The sequence below is a fragment of the Nipponia nippon genome, unplaced genomic scaffold (assembly GCF_047370975.1).
Source record: "Nipponia nippon isolate SJK-2023a ecotype South Korea unplaced genomic scaffold, ASM4737097v1 scaffold_6, whole genome shotgun sequence".
Classification (NCBI taxonomy): domain Eukaryota; kingdom Metazoa; phylum Chordata; class Aves; order Pelecaniformes; family Threskiornithidae; genus Nipponia; species Nipponia nippon.
The window spans coordinates 2,021,345-2,042,994 of NW_028262380.1; the positions used below are offsets into that span (position 1 = coordinate 2,021,345).

Genomic DNA, 21,650 nt, shown 5'->3' on the forward strand with positions numbered 1-21,650 from the left:
TCATACAGAAGAAAAGCTGACCTTGAGAAACAGGCACATGGGATGAAATCCAACGGCATGGACACGTGGCCGTGCTCTTCTGGGCAGGCTCACATTTCTGCAAGACCCTCAGGGCTCTGTAGCTGGAATGACCAACTACGAGAACGACCAGTTAAGAGTGTTGGTTGATCACTAGAAAAATACGAAGCACTGCAGGTATGAGAAACAAACAGGATTTTTAGCTGCTTCAGGCATTTCGAACCTGTGAAGAAAAGCAACCATACAGGATCACAACAAGACTTGAGCTTCCTGAAGTTGTTGTTGATAGCTCCTTGCCCTATCAGCCTCATGGTAAAAACATCCTATTAGGAAAAAGCTATTACCTAGCACGAGCATCGATAAAATATCGTTGTATAATATTTCAGCTAGCCTGATAATCCAGAGGTGAAAAGCCAGACAGCTGAATGACTAATGACTGCAGATCCAGGGAAGACAACCCTTCTTGCCTCCAGAGCTAGAAAAAACCCAGGATTGCCAGCACAACATTCTGGAGAGCCATTTGTGCTCATTACTGGTATGTGTTTTTGTCACTGAAATTACCTACACTGTGTGTCTTGCAAATTATCTACACAGAACAGCATGTAACTCTGAATGAAAAACTGGAAGTAATAGATGAATGGGTCTGTGTTCTATTTTTTTCTCCTTCTCTTGAGGAAATCTTAGTAGTTACTATAACAACCCTGGCCAGATCCCATCTTGTTTAGTATGGTAACAAACAGAAAACAAAAAAGCCCGATTTTGCTTTTAACATTGCAGTCTTCATGTATTTCTTCTTTCAGCTCCATGGGGAGAGAGGGGAACTTTCTCAGAGAAAAGAGTCCTAGACCAACGCTGCTGATGGGTCCCGAGGTTGACAAGAGAGTCGTGCAGAAAGCGAAGAGAAGCGGGACGCAAGGACCACATGAAGACGACGCCTTTCACATGGCTTGGAGGTGATCAGGTAGTTTTAGCGAACAACCCACAGCCTCAAAATTTCGTTAGTGAAAGTACACGGTTGCCCTTTATCCCTTCTAGAAAAAAGTCAAGCACGTTCTTTTAACCAGAGTTTCCAAAAAATAGGAAATTACAGCATGCAACAGCTCCAAATGCCAACCAGCTCCGCTCCCTGGCTTTTAGCAGGATACAGCATTATTATGATAGTTGATAATGTCTGAGATTACACTTCATTTCCATTTTAACAGGGGAAAAAAAGAGGTCTGTCTACAAGGTTGTGCTACTGTTTCAATATTTATTGTTGCTTCATTTCTCTACTGCTATCTGTAGGAAGAAGTGTCACTTGAGTTTTTACAGCATCACTTAAAAAAAAAAAAAACCTGCAACCGCAGTTTTTACTAGGATGTATCATTTCTTTCATACCCCTTTTCTCATCAAAACTAGAGCACTTCTAGTGGTGGATGATGGGGTCTCAGCTCTCACAATAGGGTGCTAGACAGACCATCTGCACCCAGAGGATGTTCTTACAAACCCAAGCCCAGAAGCAGTGCCAGGGATCTACCGTGCCCAGCAATTCAGAAGCACAAACTCCGCGCTTGGTGCTCCACCACAGCAGCCTAAGCCACGTCCACCTGGGAGACACTACTCAACAAGTCCCTGGAAAAAGGCTCGATCCTTGCCTCAGGCTGAACACGGCTGGAAAACACCCAGTTGTTGCACTACAGCTCAGTCCCCTAAGCCCATGAGAGGGATGCAATGGGCTACCACTGATCCGTGAGCCCATGAGAGGGATGCAATGGGCTACCATTGACCTGTGAGCCTGGGTTTTATGGTTAGGGCTGTGCTATTAAACAAGTTGTAGCCCGGGCATGAGCCTGCATCAGCATGATCTCTGGTATAGTTTTGATTCAGACCATCCGGCCCTCTGCCAAGTGATTCCCGGTCACCGTTTGGGAGTTACCATGGGCCAGGACAGCCGCCAGCAGGCGCCTTTTGGAGAGGAAGAGGGCTCAGCCGCATGGCACAAGCCACACCAGCCGGCTGCACAGCCAAAAACCACTACTTGACTCAGTTTGAATGAGCTGGCTTAGATTTAATCCATAGTTTTTAGGGCAAGAAGTTCACGTAACCTGTTCTGCCCTGACTCAGGCCAAGAGGCGTTGACTCAGAAGGTCGTTGCCCGGGGTGCACTTGCAGGACTACATCAGCAGAATGTTTCAGTCTTTGTAGAAAGAGCTGCTGAAGGATCACGTTGTTAGGGGCTTAGTTTGGCACGCCAAAGAGAGGAGGAGAAAGAACAAGACCAGAGATGCCAGCAGGACAGAAGCCCACATCACGCTGAGCTGATGGCCACCTCCAGGAACCCTTTGTTGGCACCCCGAGTCCCTCACGGCCATCACTCCAGCACCCTGGTGCGATAGAGGACAACCGCGTTGGGTCCCATAGATGACTGCACACACGTACATGCGTCAGACACCTCCTTCCAGCACGTGGGCTCTTGTACTGATTTTTTCACCTCGTCCTCCTTGCTCAAGGGCAAACTGTTTCTGTCTGAAAGATCTGTGCTTTGTCTTCTCTTGGATCTCGGCTGATGCCTACACATGGCTTAGAGCTGCCTCCAGAAACCCATATGTGCACATACAGACCGTAATAACAGTCATTATGCCAGTAGCACTACAACACTACTGTTACAGAATCAACAGAAAAAGAGTCAAGTTCTGCATTCGAGGCTTTTAAGAGAAAATCCACTGATGGGACAGGGCACGCTGGAACAGTTCGCATCTCACTCTGCTCGTACAGGACTCGTATCGGGGTTTCGAGGCCGCATTAGCCCAGTGATGACCCGCTGCATGCCTGCGAGTTTCACTGGTTTCACATTCGGACCACCGATGACTCACTGGCACGCGATCCAAAGGAAGAGTCTTCTGGCCACCGGCACCACAAATTCGACGTGGGATACGGAAATCCAGCTGTGCTCTGCCATCAGCGACTCAACAGTTTCCGATTTTTGTCTCACTGCTCTACGGATGATACATACGGCAGACTTGACTCCAGCTGGCCCTATTGTATTGGATCTACAGTGACAGACAACAGGAGCCAGAAACTTTTTGTTCAAGTAGAGCCAGCAGATGTGACACTGAATAAACACAGACAGTCAATCTGCTGAGTAAGAAGGTATCGTTCATATAAATAACATACATCTAATCCTGCTTCCATTTTAAACCCAAATATGGGAATGCAAGATGCTCAGCGCTCTGCAGATTTATGCTTTGAACAATGAGATAAAGCAAAAGCAGATAACACAGCTCCACTGAGCTCAGTTTAATTCTTATTTCACTTTCGCTTTGAATTATTATCAGATCCACAGCTTTCTCCATGAAGAGCTTCCCACAGAGCGTTAACAGTCTGTCCAGGCTAATGTCAGATGGGATAAGTTAGCCTTATCAAAATATCTGCTGGTCCCTACTGCTTCTCCCGACGGACCTTAATTACAGAGCAATTAAAAGTATTACTCCAATCATTTTAACCTCACACATTTCAAAAGCAGGCATTACACCCACCGAGGGGTTTCTCGTGGTCTCAGCGACAGGACTTGTTGGGCTTGACCTCTGAAACGACACATTGCCTGCTTATTGGAAAAGTTTGCAAATTTGCAGCTGCCAAAAAAATTATTTCATTAGAAAGCCAGTAATTATATGAATTAGCACACAAGAAAACCTCCTCTTTAGAGGTTACGTGCAATATTGATGCAAGGTCGGTGCCCTGTTTCAATATCATATGCGCTCAGAAAGCAAGTAAAATTGATAGGTGAGTTTGATACAGATAATTATTCTACCAGAATCCGCTGAAGATGAAACTGGAGCAACTGGCTTCCAGCTGCCCCTGCCACGTGCCTCGCACAAGCACATGCTTTCTTTTTGAGAGTTCACAGACTGCAAAGTACGGCTACAACATAATCCAGTACTCAGTATGCATCCCTTGAGGATCAATGCTTAAGAACCTCTAAAAGACAAGGAAGTTTTTAATTGTGTTAAGAATTTGCTTTATTGAAAAAAATAAATGAGTAAGAGAGGACTGTCACTGAGACTAATTATCCTTGTTAGCACTGTGCTTGGTTCCCCCCACTCAGAGGGATCACTTCATCCTTCCTCAAAACACAGCCACCAGTAGGATGCAATGACGTAACACACAGGAATTAAAAAAAAAAAAAAAAAAAAGATGTAGAAAGAAAAAAATAGTATTACATTTCCCAGCATTTTCCATGGGATTAACCTCCGTTCTCATTAGAGACTCATTTATCTACTTTTTTTTTTTTTTTCATTTGCTAGAAAGCTCCTCCAAGACAAACAGCAATTTATTTGTTCCCCGAGAACCCCGGGCCTGAAAGATGCAGCCATCTGTCAGCGGGAAGGAGCTCTCCGTAAACGGCTGCCTTCTCATCAAACCCTTTCTAGATCTTAATTTGCCACCTAAATTATCAAATGAAACCAAACAGCCTTTAGCTACACGCATATACAAAGTATTTTAAAGCACAAGAGCAGATACATAGAGCACAGCAAGCAGGTCAATCAACGACGCAGCTTTTTGCGAAGTGCTTCCCGTGACTCCAGGTGTTCGTATCTGTTTTGCCACGAGAACTTCTCCAAGGAAAGAGAGCTCACGTAGACTTCACAAAATGCACGGCAGAAGGCCTACTGAAGCATCACTATCATATAATTCAAAGCCCCAAAGAAAATGGACGGAGGGCATTTCCCTCCCTGGACAGCCACCAAGCCATTCCTGAGGACCATGAAGTTCAGACCTATGCTTATTAGACCCCCATAGCAGGACACCAAACCTCCCTCGTTTGTTGAGGTTCAGTTGGGGCTCCAGAATTGCTTGAGGCACTCAGATCTTGACAGCTGTCTCCAGGATGAAAATGGGCCACTCGGATTTGGCGCTTTTTCCCCTAGGTCCCACCTTCTTAGACCCTCGTCAAAAGGCATCTGCAAAAATTAAGTCGCACCAGCTGACCACTCTGTACCCCTAACCTTACCAACCGCTTCAAAAAACTTCCAACAATTTGAAAAGGGGACACCGGGAAGGCAGAAAAGCATGCGGCCGAGCCACAGGAGGGATCATCTCAAAGTTCAGAGCAAGCACCCAACTCACAGATAGCTTACCCGAGAGTCTGGATGCCCTCTGTATTCAGTGGAGCGTGACAAGCAAGATAATTGCCCTCAAGGGCAGAAGAGATTCAGCCCTTAAAAAAGTAAGAAATTCACAAAGGAGGGAAAAAGCGAGCCTTTCGGGAACCTAAAACACTTGTCCTGGAACCAGGACTGCTTGCTGCTGGAGGTAGCCAAATGGGGCACACAATGAAACCAGAGTGAGTTATAGTGCTCAATTTAAATTGTTTCATTATACTACTGTAACCGTAACGTGAAAATGCTTACCCCATCCCAAATGCGGACACAGCACATTCTCCTTAAACCTGTTTTGTAACTGCAAAAAGCAGAATCACTAACTCAGTCAGGTTCACTCATACGGCACCACAGAATCACAGAGATATCCCCCCACTTTGGGGACAGGCAAGAAGCAGGTTTGGGAATTCTGTCTTTTTTTCTGTATTAATGCCATTGTAAAAACCAATAGTTTGGTCTTGCATTATGCACAGTGGGTTACCCAGCTTAAAAAAAAGAAAAACACTACATGCATACACGCTATAGGCTTAAATGGAGATTTGAGAAAGGTGAGGATTATTATTAGACCATGGAAACATTCCCATAGGAAGAGACGTTTTAACTAAACAGAACTGGATGGATGATCTCCACGCAACAGAATTTTCTCCAAAAAGAGGAAAACAAAACAAGCTGAGGCCTAACAAAATCCACCAAAAAGGATGAGCAGAATCACCTCTTTCTTCTGTCCTACCAGAAGTTCTCTTCCAAGTGACCTCAACTCAGGACCTGGTGGTGCCGCTGCCCGGAGCCCAGGACCTGTGTTCACCCCCAAATATCCCGAGCGCATCCTGACCCAGACATCGTGCCCCAGAGCAGCAGTGCCTGGACAGCACACGCTTATGGAAAGCTACCAAGTACCAACTCTGCAAAGCTTTCTACTGCAAATTAGCCCCCTGAGAGAGGGGTGTTTGTCTGGATCCATGTATTTCTGAGCCTCAGTTTCCCCACTGTCGTTAGGTGTTTAATTAGCATTCTCAGTGCCTCACAAAAACGGCCAAGGACAGTCTCCCTTCTCCAACATCCCATTCCCTTTTGCATACGAAGTATCCCCTCTTTCCCTCCAAAAACTATCACTAGGTAGTGAAGGCCCTTTGCATCCATTTATGCATTTCAGAATCAAAATTATGAAACTACATAAAGAGAGCTCACGAGCTACATACAACAGCCTCTGCACCCCCACAAACGCACACCGGAGGATTCCCCACGCTCTCAACCACACTCCTTCAATCTGCACTGCGTTGCACTTAACACCCAATCTCTGCTAAGGTAAGAGCGGCACCAAGCTTTTAGTGTGTAGTTTTGTTTTTATTCTGGCATACGTGCTTACATCCTCCTTAAGTAGCAGCTCTGGCATCTGCAAAGTGCGCCGCATCCGCAGGTAATACTGTGATTTTCATTCCCTCTTATCACGACACGGTGATGGCTAAAGGTCTCTTTGGAATTGCGATGTTCTTTTGCTAGCAGGTTACCTCTCCCGGCCGAGCTCCGTATCAAGGCTGGTGGCTTTTGAAAATTGATCTCAGACTTGATCTGAACCTGTACTTTTACAAGGGAAAGGATGATCTTCAACGCGATGGTGTAAGAACAGCTGCTTTATTGCCCGAGGTTCGCTCGGGCACGCATCCGAGAGGTACTCAGAATGAGCCACATGATACATCTTAGCCTGATGCTTTTGAAAAAAGCTAGTCGATTCAGAAGGAAAAGATTATTTAAAGTTGCATCAGGTCTTTTTCTCCCCCCTCCATCACAGTGTGTAAGGAACTGGACTCAGTTCACCACTAGCTACAGTGAGCAGTTCAGCTCCCTGTGTTTTCAGAATTGCTTGCACATATATTTTCATCTTATGCTACTCCACTTCAATAAAAAAAAAAGAAAAAGAAAAAAGGAAAAAGGCAGCTGCTCTTCACTGAAAGGAAAATCCTAAGTTTTCTGACCAACAGATCACCAGTAGAAATATTTCTTCTAAAGGATTCCCCACAACTATTAGCTTAATATTTTATGAAAGCAGGGAAATGTAGTAAGCCTGGACAACACTAAATGAAACATAAATGGGGCAGAAACCCAAAGGCTTGATACAAACAGGGTAATAACTAAGGAAAAACTACAAACACCTTGCTCGGAAAAGGTCTTCTTGAGTGTGGCCACTGAAAAACTGCGGTGTGAGCCCACCCCGCTCATTTCCTCCACGAAGCGTTAATATTTGCGCTCTCAGCTACTCACCTGAGTTTTTTTTCTTGCAGGAAACTTTCCTTCTGAGAAGGCAGCATCACTGTCAAGTTTGACTGAAAGCAGCTCAGGGTCTCACCGGTTACTAGAGGGAGATGGGAGACTGACTGGTGTGGGTTCACTGATGTCTAATAAAGAGCAGGTTTCTGCTATGGATTTAACAGCGCTCAGTTGGGCAATAAATCAACTGTGAGACACAAATCCACCGGAAACCTGACTTCATTACTTCTGCTGTTCACAGAAGAAATTGTTTTTAATCTGAACTAATAAATAGTATTTTCAGAAAACAAGGCATTACATTACCTGAGTAACAAAGAGAGTGCGCGGATCAATGATGTCCAAGAAGTGCCTGAATCTGCCATAAAATGAAGTCTGGAAGAGAGGAAAACAAAACAAAACGTGTTCAGTTAGAAATTGCCTTTCACCTGCTGCAGGGAAAGGTTTCGTTTCCTCTGCAGAACTAAGTAGCAACTAAAAAGAAATAATATAGAAGCTATTCACTGATAATTTGTGATAGAAAGTCTGAAAGGGAAAGATGAGGACGTGGACCCTGCTAACAGCAGTGTTGCTATTAACAGGACACCAATCTACATGCTTTAATAAAGGGATACTACCAAGCTGCTAAAATATCCTTTACTTTTTCCCGAAAAAAAGACATATTGCCTGCTTAGCCCTCCCTATGGGACTCCCGGGAGATGTCTCAGGCCACAAAAACCCAACGGCGCTGCTCCGGACCTCCCACGCCGAGCGATGCTGTCGAAGGAATTCCCACCCTGCAACGGCTTTAACGGCAGCCCGGCGCTGCTTGTCCCCATTCCCACAAGCACCCATCCCGCAGGACCAGCAGCACCACAGGGTCCCGGATTTTGGGGAGAGACTCGTGCGAAGAAACTCCCACACCCATGCGCTGCTGGAAAGAAAAGGTACGTGAAATTATATCTTCAAATGCTCAAAAACGAGTTTAAAGTGTCAACAAGGGAACAAGTAGCATTCTCCTTGATGGGAAGAATGAGAAAGGTAAAAGATGAGAACAAGTATAAACCCAGTTTTAAGTCCTACATCCATTGCAGAATTGTCCAGGCGCTAAACTAGGGCTGGGTTTCATTGTGCCGGTCCCTACACAGACACAGAGCAGAAGATGGGCTGTGAACCTTAACACAGGTAAATAAACCATAGCTTCACCGTTTGGGCTTGTTCTTAGTTGCACGTTTGGAAAAATCCAATCCAGATGTGCGTGCATAGGGATAATGCTGTGCCAAAGCTGGTGAAGATGCCTTTGTCGGGAGCAGCAAAAGTGTCTGAAGGATCAGAAAGGGATCCAGACAACTGGGAACAGTCTGAAAGAAAGGGGACAGTGTCTGGGAAATAGGCTGGAAAGATCATGGGCAGCTCCAAAGGAAAGGAGAGTAGTTTTGACTCAGTATTTAGAAAAAAATAAATAAATAAATAAAAATTGAATTTAGGCAAGCCCAAAGCACCGGACCATGAAATATCGATATATTAAGAGCACTCAGGATACGTGTACATCATCACTCAAACATCCCTCTGGCTTCTTTCATCTGGATGCAGATGCAGGCTGAGTGCCAGAGCTGCCTTAGCGCAGTCTGAACTCTCATCCGGACATGGGCAAGGCCAAACGGACACAGGGCAGCCCGGGCCGGTGGCTGCCCTCTCCCCCGTGGCTTCTCCCCAGCAGAATTTGCACCAGGAATTTGCAGCCCATCGCGGATGCAGAAAGGACACAGGTCACGGGCCCCCGGCCGCTCTTGAATATCGGGACCCCTTTGCCCTGGGTGCTCTCCAGCCACGCGCAGTCAAATCTCTTTTTGCATTTGTAATGCAGAAGCGTGCTATAAATAAAAGGACTGGAATATGGATAAAGCAGCAAGAATGGCATTTAATCACAGCCTGGCATAATTTTATGAAACATGCTGGTTCTTCTCTGCTGAATCCACTGAGCACAGAGAAACACCAATAATACTGCCTACTTATTCAGGCAGAAATCCCTCTCTAATGGCAGTTTCCAGCAACACTGCTGTCCACCACCTCGCGTTGCAACACCCCGTCCTCAGCTGCTTACAAAACTCTCTGCTGTTATTTTTCCATGTTCTGCACTAAAAAAAGAAAAGCCCACAACTAAGCAAAATAGCTTCGCATAACTTCAGAAAAAAATCCCAGTGGTTTTTAATTAGCATTGATTTAATTAACGCTAATTCTGGTACTTTCTAGCCTTTGCAAGCTTGACATTTTGCTGCCTTACTTTTATTTTCAGTATAAAGATCTCTGCAGATGCCACTGTCCTCCACATCGCTACTGCCCGATGCTTGCCAGTGGTGCAGGGAGCGACGTGACTAATGCGTGACTCACTTGGTCCCTCGTCACGTTATCCCGAGCGCTCCCACGTCCCACCGTCCCTCTCCCACTGCCCATCCTTCTGTCTGCACTTGCTCAATGCCAAACAGCAATAAGAGAATTCAGAGCAGTTGTAAGTACATGGTTTAAACAAGAACAAAAGGGGGGGGGGAGGGATTTTTAAATTTAAGTGGTCTCGACTTCTCCACTGCGATATGCGTTTCATGGTGAGAAAACCAATATTAAATAGAATTAAATAGAACATCGTATTTTACACCCACTTTACAAAGGTGTAAATGACAGCGCAAGGCACAAGGAAGGGGGAATGAGACCGTAAGTTCAAACGCGCACCATGTAAGTGTTATTTTAGAAGAGCGGATTTAAATTTGCAGAGCTGCAGAGGCTCTCTGGAAGCTGTCTCATAGCCCAGGGTCGTCATTCATTTGGCTCAGCGCTGGTCTCCCGCTCCGATCCTTGCCTGGCGCAACCTCCGTGACGCCCAGCTAAGGACACGTTTCAGCAGCTCAAACCCATCCTGCCGCAAGCCCGTTCCCACGCCCCCTCCTCCTCTCCTGCCCTGTGCCAGCGCTGACACTCACCCAATGCTGCAACCGTCTGATCGGGGAGCTAGGAGTGCCAGAAGTCTAATCCTTAAATGAGGGATTCGTTTTCAGGTGGTGGTGTTGCCTGAACCCGTTCCTTCTGCGGTCAGACAAGCCCCGAGGCAAGGGCTGGACCATTTGAGCAGGTTCAGGACACCAGACCTCACTCAGGCTCCCATGGAACTCTACAGTAAGGTCCAGAGCAAAAAACATTAATATATAAAAGCTATTTATACCATTCAGAGCTGCTGACCGTTCCTTCAAATGCTTACGGCCAACGTTGATATCTTTAAGTGCACATACACACAAAACCAACCAGAAATGCTGCAACCCAGTAAGGGAAGAAGTGCTTTTCCAGCCTCATGAAACTTAAAAGATCTGTATGAAAGAGTCTCGGCGCTTTCTGAAGTCTTTCTTCAAAACTGCTTTATCCTCCTAGCCTTCCTCCTGGAAAAAAAAAAAGTCTGAATATACAGGCTAGGCTAGGAACCAAGAAAATTAACACGGCCAAGTAGCAGACACTGTGCTAGACTTGCTAGGAGATGATGGCCAAAGCGTCCTTTTCTCCGATACCATAAGGCACTTCATGGCGCAAGGTCACCTGGGGCCAACTGCTTGTCTGCCGGCAGACAGGGCTATTTCAGTGCTTCCTTCTTTCATCCCCGCTTTTAAAAAAATAAAGAAATCGCCCTCTTGCTACTGCTACTTCAAAGAAAGGACAACGGGAAGGCAGATGTACTTCTTCCCTAGGCTGAAACACAAGGCAGAAGCCAGTTCTCAAGAACGTCCCTGACCATCGGGGATGCACAAAGCGACCAGGCGGGGAGACCCGAGCTCCAGTCCACCCTCCCTCCCCTAAGGCAGGCAACAAGCCCCAGCTCATCGGCTGTGGTTTCCACTTTCTTTTTTACATTACCATGAGCTCTCTAAAATGCAATTACACAAACGTGCTTTTCTTTGTTGCTCCTACTATGAGCCTCTCGGAAGTGAAAACCACTCTTAAGTCTCCCACGAAGGGGATTCTGGTGCTCGACCAGCGCCCAGCCCTTCCAGCAGGAGGGCTATGGTCACCCTGGGGCTCAGCCTCCGGCACGGCGATTGACGCCAAACTCTGCCTGCTCTCTTTCCCAGATCCCAAGAAACAGGAGAAGGCGCAATCCCACGAGAGCGCGTTATCCTTTAACGCATCCTGATCGGCTCTGCACGCTCGCGGGTGGGCTCAGCGACATCCCTCATCACCACCACGGGACAGCACAGCAGAAGACAAGCCGTTGACAAACTTCTCGCTCCGCTGCCTCTGGTCCAAGTTTCTTCAAACAAGGCGACTGCATTAAACCTCGTTCGCTCCCGCGTCCAGGCCAAGATTTTAAAGAGCGCAGCCTTGTTAATCAAGCAACTGGAAAAAAGCCCAAAAACATTCTAATTGGTAAAAAAGCACTTTCCCCATCCCGCTTCTCCCCCTCGTGCGCACACAAGCGGGGCTCGCTTGCAATCAAAAAACCTAGGGGGAAAAGAAGGGAATAAAGCTCAGCCTTGGACGGGGGAAAGCAACATCAAAGTGAGATGAGTGGCAGAGTCGGACGGGTGGAAGTCCCCAGTTCTACATCTAAAGCACTGCAAAGTCAATTTATGGTGCCATACCTTGTTTCATGGAAAAAACCAGCCCAAAAAAGTAGAGGAGTATGAGTTTGAACAAGTTTCTTTTGTTGTTTGTGGGGGGTTTTTTTGTTTGTTTTTTGAGTTTTTTTTAACTTTGATGAATGAGAACCTCATTTTTCCACAAGAAAAGCTCTCCTTCTGTGGTCTCTCCGAGAACCACATCAAACGGAACCAAATTCAAACCGCGAGCAAAGCTGTCTTCTTGGGGCTGCGCCTAAACATCATCACTGCGTATTTCGCTGCTCTGCCCTCCTAAGCAGCAGTGTATTTACCACGGCCGTACAGCCCCTGAGCAAAGAATATCCATTGGTTTTACTGCCGTCCACCCAAGGGACTCCGTATTTTCCCTTTTCAGATGATTATGGAAAGCTGCTTCACTGCTAGACCTTGCTGGTTGCCTTTCCATCATCCAGGTCAGATCCTGCTTCCCGGGTTTAGTCTCCTGACTAGAAGCCATCAGAATTTTTTTAACTAAAGATTGGTATTTGTTTTCACAGAGCTGCACGCAAAACAAGAGGCAAAAAAACCCTAAATCCTTATCATTCAGAAATTTAGGGGGAAATTAAATCAGATCCAACTGTTGCACCTCAACTGCAACTCAAGACGCCTTCATGAACGTAACCACAAAACTGAACTCACAGATCAGGATTTTGCTCTCCAACCTTGATTCAAACACTTTCCTGCAAATACCAAGTTTCTACGGGATAAGCAGGAAATCAATAGCCAAAATACAAGACTTTTGCAGACTGACCACAGACAAGAAGCCTTCAGGAAGGGCTTTTTCGGCTCTAACGAACTAAAAAAATTGGTCCCCACAGCGGGCTACGAGGACTCAACCCAGAGACCCCCTGAACACCTTTACTTGCATTTGCACACTGACGTTTTGCACGCGGGCTTCACTGAGCACGGCAGCGCTTTGCGAGCTGGCAGTATCGTGTTTAACTGTGAACAGAAGTGATGAGAAATAAGTAAATAGGAACATAACAAAATTCTTTCGGCTTAAAATACATTCAACTCCCAAATTATTTTCCAACACCAAATGAATCCATTGCACGTTACTGGTTGTCTTTGAGCACTGCAAAGCACCAGGCAGGCACTGACCTGATCTTCTCAATTTTCTTACAAGACCTTTTGGCTCTGCTAAGAGGAATGGAAAAGCCCCTATGAAGAAGCTAATTGAAAACCGCTGGGAGAAATAAACTCAGAAACATGTTACAGAAGCATTTTCCTTATTCCTTTCTCTTTATTATTAAAATATATATATATATTTAAAATTTGCCCCACTGAAAGCCTCGGGAAAACAAGAGACTGACCTCAGGTGAAGCACAGTATTGCAGTTTCTAGTTTTTATGCTTTTCTTCTGCAACTGCTTTAAGTTCTGCCATTGCTAACAAGCATTTACTTTCCTGGGTTATGGCCACTTTCTTTTTAAGCTCTGTTAGTTAAAGGGCTTTAGGATAAACAAAGCAGCCAGTGCTCTTGTACGTAACAGCATTCTCTCAGCAAAGCGGTGCTACAACGAACTCCTGGGGTGCGGGACAAGCAGGGAAAGGCCAGGCATTGTGGCAAGTACTTGCCCACGGTCCATATTGTAAAGCCTGATACTTAGGGAACCACTTTCTGCAGGTCCTCACGATGGAGCATCCTGTTATTCCTGCAACTCTGACGGCCAAGGCACTGCTCAGCCCTTCTCCCGCCAACTACTGCCTTGTCCCAGGCTCTGGCAAACACATGCTCATTCATTAATTCATTATTACAAATTCTAAGAAGAGGTAATTTGATTTTATTTGCCTTTTAGATGCCATTTCAGTGCTAAAACAGCGTTATTCACTGTTCCAGCATGTTGTCTTTTGCTGTACATCATACACAAACTGCTTTCTTTCCCCGTACCTCCTTCAGACCCCTTTCTCCTCCATCCTTTCTCCATCACTTCATGCCTGCTATCATCTAATAGGGGGAAACCAAGGTATTTCCACCTCCCTCCAAGGTCTGAACTGGACACGCCAACTCTGCATCCATCCAGCAAACCAACAGTTGTTAGGACAAGCGAACGGGATGAGAGGATCAAGCCCCGGGACACAGGAGCAGCCGGGCACGGTTCGGTGCACCAGCACAGCAGCAGCCTTACGGCACGCTGCAGTCCACCAAACCCAGATTTAAGTGAGAATTCAGGATGGTTCCTTTTTAACAGGATCATTTCCAGCTCTGGCCGTCATACTCATGCAAGGGATGGAGCTTGCAAGAGACCTAGAAGTTTGACCTTCAGCTCCCAAATATCCATCCATGGTCTTTTTTGCCATTTTATTCCTGTAACATCTGTTGCAGTAAACAGTTATCTGGAAGAAAACTGAATAACACAAATTTCCTGTGATTAATCGCAGCTATTTTAGGACCCCTTCTCACCAGCCTGCAAGCAAGATGAAGTTCTGCAAAGCGGCTGGGAATATTAATTCCCTTACATGGCACAGCAGTTTGTAGCGAGCGCAGGAGAAGGTTACAGCTCCGGCTCACCGAAGAGGCTGCGCTGCGGGCCATGCAAGATCCAGCTGACTCGAGATAAGAACTAGACAGAAACCACTCCCTGCAGGCTCAAGAAATTTGGAGAAGGGCAGTGAGAGACAGGCAAGTGACCATGAGCAAGCGCTTGTTTATCACCTTAAAAGAGGGCGAGTATTTCTCAAAAGCGTGTGCTGGGCAGCCCTGGGAAGAACAGGAGATAGGCACAACTTCACCAATTTAATTACAGTGTGATTTTAAAAAGAATTTAACTAAGCCAGAGCAAATGGCATGCAGACTTGGGTTGGGTGTTTGGGTTTTTTTGAGCTAAAAATCAGGCTTACATCAGCTTTAAATTAATCAGGAAGAGATTTAAGCTAAACCAAACAAAATTAAGAAAATTCAAGCCATCGAGCAGAGGGACTCCGACAAGGTACGGCCAGATAGCAGAGCTGTGTAACTGCACACAGGCTTGCGGTCCACCCCAATTACAAGTTTAGGCTATAAAGTTACGGACTCTCAGCCCTTCGATATTTTCAATTTGACTTTACAATATTAAAGGGCCAAGAGCGTGTATAGGAGTAGCTCCTGCATCTCAGTAACTTCGGTTACCTGCAGTGACAGATCTGCTCACGAACACAGACGGGACATGACACGGAAACCTTCCACAGGCATTACGCGGAGTAGTAGGGGGTTACATCTTGTAGCACAAGACACAAACAAACCAACTCCTTGTTTAAAATCCAATCCTGGCTGATAGAGATGTAAAAAAGCCAACGGATGGCGTTTTTGGCAGGTTCTCTGAAGTTAACAGATGAACACCAAGCCCAAAGGTGTATTTCTCTTCTCCTCTGCAATTCATCTTTAAGCACGTGTTTGCAGGACGCAATAGATTGCATGGGATAAAGAGGGTCAGCCCCTCCTCAGGGCCGAGGAAACCACGTTTGGCGACAGCAAACACCATTTAGCAGATGCCAACCTCATCTCGAGCAGCTCGTACGCGCTGGGCTGGACCTGCACTTACATGAGTTAAAGCAGTTGCAAACCAACCTTAAACATCCTTCCGCAGCCTTTTAAGAAAATCCCTTCTCCACAATGACGGCCCTTTAGGACAGAGGAGTTTCATTCACTTTTTTAAGTGGAAAATAACATTACACTGAGCAGCACGAGTAGAAACTTCTGTGTTAACTTTACGCTGTTACGATACAGCTCTGGTTCTTCCCACTGCCTGTACCAGGGCTTTCAGCCATCACAGTATGCCAGCAGCAAGCCATTAAGCTCCTGAGAGGCGTATCTAATCAACAGCGTCTTTATCTGTGTGTTATTACAAGGGTTATCTTGGACACAGGAGGCACGTGGTTTTGCTAAAGGGGGCAATAAACCCTGGTTGTACTTTAAACTTACCAGATTAAAGTATACGAAGAGCAGGAAATAATGATTTTTAGCACTAATGTCCTCATAAGACATTTCCGAGATTAGCATGTGTTGAGTTCCAACATTTAAGATATCTGCAAGGTCAAGCTCTGACAGCAGCACATCTCTAATGACGCTGTTAATACCGCACCGATAGAAATGGCACGTTTGGCCAACAGAATAAAACATGCTATGCACATCACATACTCCGTGATCGTACGTACACGCTGAGCCGTTCAAGGGAGAAAAAGACGTTTACGATTCCAGTTTGGGTTTATTCCCCTTTATTTCCCTCTCCTTCCCCTGAAGGATCGAAGATCTGCGACTTCTTTTTTTTATTTCCTACTTAGCAAAGAGGACAAGGCATGCTCCCGAGTTCTGCTTCTTGAGGTGACCACCCTCAACTTCAGCTGTGAGGGAAGTCGGCTGGCTCCTCGGTCGGTTTCCCCCGTGCTCGCAGTCCTCCTGCACGACCTGAGACAACCTCCTGCTACTTTTTAGAGAGCTGACCCCAATAAAACCACCGGAGTTTAACTGGTGCTATCTTCCTCCAGCCCTTAACACCCCTGGTTAGCAAACAACCGCACCCACAGCTTATTTAGGTGGAAAGGTTTCCTCAGCTCTTCTGCTAGAAAAATATATGCGTTTATTTTGCCCAGGGTAAATGCCTGGGGTACAGGCAAAGACCCCAGAGGACTGGGAACACACATTTAGTGCTCTGGCTCTAGCAGAGGGAGCCCTTAGCAAATCATTAAAGGAAAAAAAAAAAGGGGGGGGGGGGGGGGGGAAGAGGAGTATGCCTAACAAATTAGAACTACTCGTCAGAAAATTAACTTCTTATCACACATTTTCAAGCTTAACGTCCTCATTTCTTCTTTTAACTAAAAATAGCCCGCTTCCATTGGGAGGCAGAGGCTCTTTCCAGCAAAAGAAACAACAACAACAAAAAAAAAAAGGTGACTTGACCGAACGCCACTTGCCTGAAGATCAAGAAAAACAAGTGAACTGCAAAACAAGGGGTGGGAAAAGGGGAATTTAACAAGCTCCAGAGGTGGTGCTGGGGATGGACGTCTCCCGCCTGCTGTCCTAAATTCTGCTCAGCCGCTTTCCGGGGGCTCTGGGTCGCGGCGGGGGAAGGAAACCACCGTGCCTCCTCTGAACCAAATCCCCAGGCAGCCGAGTTTGCTCTCCAAGGTTTTTGTTCCTAACACACAACTTTCCCTTGTTTTTCCCTACAGGGACAAGGATGTTTAGCACAGCTCCCTGCATCTCTCCCAGCCCAAGTTTTAGTCAAATCTCCCCTTAAATAGCCCCAGACCTGCTCCCAGCCAGCATTTCAGAGGAAAAGTAAATGCTGTCATCACACGGGGCTACGTCTAGAATTTAAACAACCACCCGAAGCGTCACTAATCCTTTCCAAAACAAGTAAGGCATCCTTTCTCAGCTGGACCACTAAAGCCGAGATCTTATAAACAAATAAAACCCTGCAACAGGCCGTCGAAAGAATGGGAAAGGCAGAGAGCTGCGGGGGAATGCACTCAACAGCTGACAGAAGAGGATCGTGGTGTTTAAGGTGTGCCGATCCCTAGGCGTCCTTCCCCAGCGCTGGAGACTGGCCCAGCGCTGGAGGATCTCGGCTCTGCCGGTCGTGCCATGGGAGACCTGGCACTGACAGGGCAGGCTGCCGCGTCCCCACCCGAGCAGAGCCGACCGCAGGATCCGACCGGGCGCCCTGAGCCCTGGCAACACTGGAGACCCTCTTGTTCTGCGATCCCACAACGCTGCCGGATCCCAAACGGGGCTGTCCGGCCGCACTTCATAGGTGGGCAGATGGAGCAGGAGAAAACAGGGGAGCGCGGGGTGAGAGCTGGCAGGACACCAGCACCACGACCCATGCTACAGCTCCCACCGGCCCTCCACACTGCTTTGCAGAAAATTTTACAGGAAAGGAATAAAACTACTATAGAAGAGAAGGGGAATGATTTCCGATGCTCGGTGTGGCCCTCCGGCCCCCGAAGCATCCACTCCCAAGGGCACTTTTGCCCACGGGCAACCCTCACCCCGGATCCGGGCCACGGTGTAAATGCACCCAGTTCATCTCCTAGGATTGGCAGCGAGGAGAGAGGACTTCTCCGCTCAAACACGCACGCAATCATTAACATCCTGCCATACCCCTCGAAACATTTTCTAAATGCTGCTACAAGTGACAGTCGCTCCTTAATGAACAGAACGCACCGATTCTGTGCCTGACTCGCTGCCAAGTGTGCCTCGAATCATCTGTGGTGTCTAGAAGGGAGTAGCGTCTCCTCCTCCTCCTCTCCTTATTAAAAAGCTCCGTCTCCCCAGCCTGAGCATCCCTCGGCTCGCGCAGCCGAGCAGGCTCCCGGCACGGGGAAGTCGCCCCTTCCTTGCTGCGGGGGATCTGTTGCTCCGAGGAGGTCCCGCCACGACCGTTACCCCCAAACAGGGATAAGGCGGCGAGGGAGGAGGCGCGTAGATCCACCACCCGAGAGCTGGCTCCCCACGGGAAATCAGCAACTGGACTTCTCAGCAACCCAAACGGGTGGCTTCGGTCAAGCCAAGCTCTGCGAGCTGCAATTAGCAAGTCAGATGGTTGGCAAGTAGCAGTCCCGTACAGATTTCGTGTGGATGGTGGGAAGAAAGTCTCCTTGGAGATTGCCCCAGTAGCGTGGGGGACACACACATCTATTAACGAGCAGACTCCTGCTACTCATTCTTGGTAATGGCAATGGCTCATTGCTTTCCAGAGGTGTCTTACCCAGCTCAAGAGCAACCGAAGGAGGTTTTATGAACTTTCCCAGCCGTACCAGAAGCCTGACACGGCTCCGCGAGAAGGAAGAGCGGCCTTTGTCAGCCGCGCCGTAGCGGGGACCCTGCAAAGCAGCGGGGAACCGCGGCTGCGGAAGGCGGCAGCGGGGACGAGCCGCTCTGACCCCCGCACCGGCTCTCCTCACCCGGGCACGGCTGCTGTGGGCCGCGGGCCGCCCTCGCCCTTCCCTAGGCAGCGGGTACCGAGGACGGGGGCGGCCGTGCCTCCCCTCACGCCTCGCCCCAAACCACGTTTCCTCGGCGGCCACCTCAGGCGCCCCACACGACGCCATTTCGCGAGCGGCGGCCCCTGCCCGCCCACCACCCCGACCCCCGCCGTGCCAACCCGCAGCGCGGGAAGCCCGGCGTCAGGCGGCCCAAGCGCCCACCCGGGACCGGCCCCGGCCCCGGCTCCCGCTCCCACCCGCTCCTCCCCACCGCCCCGCGGCCCTGCCCTGGAGGCCCCGCTCCCTCCCGGGGCAGCTCCTCGCCACCTCGGGCTCGCCGCCACCCCCGCCGGGGCAGAGCCCAGCCCTCGCACCGACCTACGGGGGTGGGAGGACGAGGCCGCGCCGTGCGCCGGCCCCCAAGACCCCCGCCCGGCCCCGCTGCCCCGGCAGGCGGCAGCGGGACTCGAACCCGGCACCCCGGTGCTTCGCACAGCGCCCCCTCCCCCCCACCCCGGAGCCACAGGGGCACGGCGGGACGTGCCAATCACCGCCCGCCGCGGGAGCCGCCGCGGGGCGGGGGGCGGCGGCTCTGAGTGACAGCCGCGCTGCCCAACGGCGGGGGGGGGCTGCGCACCAATCAGCGCACCGCCCTGGGGGGGGCGGGGAGAGAGGAGCGGGGGTCTCTCCTCACGGCGGGGGGGGGGGAAACGACACCGCGCGGGGGGGGGTAGGGGGAGCAGCTCCCGCCGCCGCTCCCTGTCCCCCCCCCTAGCTCCCGGCGGCGGCGGCGGTACCTGCTCGAAGCGGGGCTTCCCCAGCTGGAACGGGGGATAGTCCGCCGGTTCCGCCATCCCCTTCGAGCGCCGCAAGCGCCACTTTAAACAGCCTCCCCCGCCGCCGGGCCCGCCCCTTGCGGCGCCGCCGCCCTGATTGGCCGCGGCCCACCGCAGCTCCCGCAAGGCACGCCGGGAGATGGAGTCCCAGAGAGGGGGATGCTGGGACGGGGCGGCCCGCCCCTGCCAGCCAATGGGGACGGGCGGCGCGGGGCAGCATGGGAAATGGAGTCCGCAGCCGGGCGGGGCCCCGGGGCAGGACGGGAAAGGTGCTTTGGCGGGAACCTGGGGGAGCCCCGGAGGGAGTCGGGGGGCGGCGGGGCGAGGGGGCTCTCCTCAGGCCGGGGGCGTTGTACGAGGGCCTGCGCTTGGGTCACAACAACCCCAGGCACCGCTGCAGGCGTGGGGAGGAGCAGCTGGGAGCTGCCTGGGGGAAAAGGACCTGGGGGTGTTGGTCGACAGCCAGCTGAACATGAGCCAGCACTGTGCCCAGGTGGCCAAGAGGGCCAACGGCATCCTGGCTTGTGTCAGGAATGGTGTGGCCAGCGGGAGCAGGAAGGTGATGGTGCCCCTGTGCTGGGCACTGGTGAGGCCGCCCCTCGAGTGCTGTGCTCAGCGCTGGGCCCCTCACCCCAAGGCGGCCATGGAGGGGCTGGAGCGTGGCCAGAGCAGGGCAGCGAGGCTGGGGCAGGGGCTGGAGCACAAGGCTGGGGAGGAGCGGCTGGGGGAGCTGGGGGGGCTCAGCCTGGAGAAGAGGAGGCTGAGGGGAGCCCTCATCACTCTCTGCAACTGCCTGAAAGGAGGCTGGAGCCGGGGGGGTCGGTCTCTGCTCCCCAGGAACAAGCGATGGGACGAGAGGGAACGGCCTCAAGCTGCGCCAGGGGAAGTTTAGGTTGGATATTGGAAAAACTTCTTCCCCCAAAGGGCTGTCAGGCCCTGGCCCAGGCTGCCCAGGGCAGTGGTGGAGTCCCCACCCCTGGAGGCATTTAAAAGCCGGGTAGACGTGGTGCTTAGGGACATGGTTTAGTGGTGGGCTTGGCAGTGCTGGGTTAACGGTTGGACTCAATGATCTTAAGGGTCTTTTCCAACCTTAACGATTCTGTGGTTCTATTCTATTCTATGACTCCAGGTGTCCCCACCCTGGCTGTGGCAGGGCTGACTCCCCCTGCCCAGGCTGCTGCCGCCTGAGGCCCCGCGGGAACAGCCAAAGTGTTGGAGTAGAGTATGGCCTCCCTCCTGCTCCCGCGCAGGGCAGTCCTGCCTGGCGTCAGGGCTCTGTGAGGGCCACGCACCCCCTATGTGAGTCTTTCCCCCGCCTCTGTTGCCACTTCTCCCCGACCGTTTCTCCTTTTTGTGAAATAACAGTTGAATTTAGCAACTAACAGAGGCGTCTGAGGCAAGTGGCGGTGGCCAGGTGGCAGAGCTCCGTTCCTCCTGCCCCAGAAGCATGTACACCTCACGGCGCACGTTTCTGACCGCTTCACAAGGGACTCGCTCCAAAACGTTCTTCCTTTTTTGGACGCAGACGCCGTTTTCTCAATGACACCGACGTGGCAGCCAGAAAATGGGTGGTGGTACAGGGTGCACAGGAATGTGATGTGGAAAGCATTCGTTTGCCTTAATTCTGAAATTTTCTGAGCAAATAATAACACATAGAAAGGCGAAAGCCCAAAAACTTCTGGGAAAAAACTCAAAATTTCATCATTTCCTTGTGGAAATACATATTCTTGCTTTGATGGGAGCCTAACAATTGCTGTTGACCTTTAAAATACATGATTAAAAATAAAGAATAGGAAACCTAGAAATAATAAGTTTACTTTGACGCAGACTTATTTGTCCGCTTCCTCAGCGTTACAATTTGTGGAGATAAAGACA

At 49.6% G+C, this 21,650-nt stretch overlaps 1 protein-coding gene across 10 annotated transcripts in view; it reads right to left on the minus strand.

Moving 5' to 3' along the window:
- SFXN5 (sideroflexin 5) overlaps nucleotides 1-19,872 on the minus strand; it is a 109,618-nt gene extending 89,746 nt beyond the window's left edge. For 2 of the 10 annotated variants that reach the window (XM_087737020.1, XM_087737022.1), the window contains exons 1-2: nucleotides 19,737-19,872; nucleotides 7,725-7,793 (exon numbers count right to left, since the gene is read on the minus strand). In XM_087737020.1, the coding sequence (XP_087593146.1) occupies nucleotides 7,725-7,793; nucleotides 19,737-19,793 (126 nt within the window). In that variant the 5' untranslated portion in view covers nucleotides 19,794-19,872. Of the gene's footprint in view, nucleotides 1-7,415; nucleotides 7,571-7,724; nucleotides 7,794-8,084; nucleotides 8,332-8,603; nucleotides 9,865-10,372; nucleotides 10,561-10,691; nucleotides 11,772-19,736 lie in introns of those variants that run through there. The other 8 variants (XM_087737025.1, XM_087737024.1, XM_087737023.1 and 5 more) reach the window with 8 other exon arrangements.
- Between the last annotated feature and the right edge of the window lie 1,778 nt (nucleotides 19,873-21,650).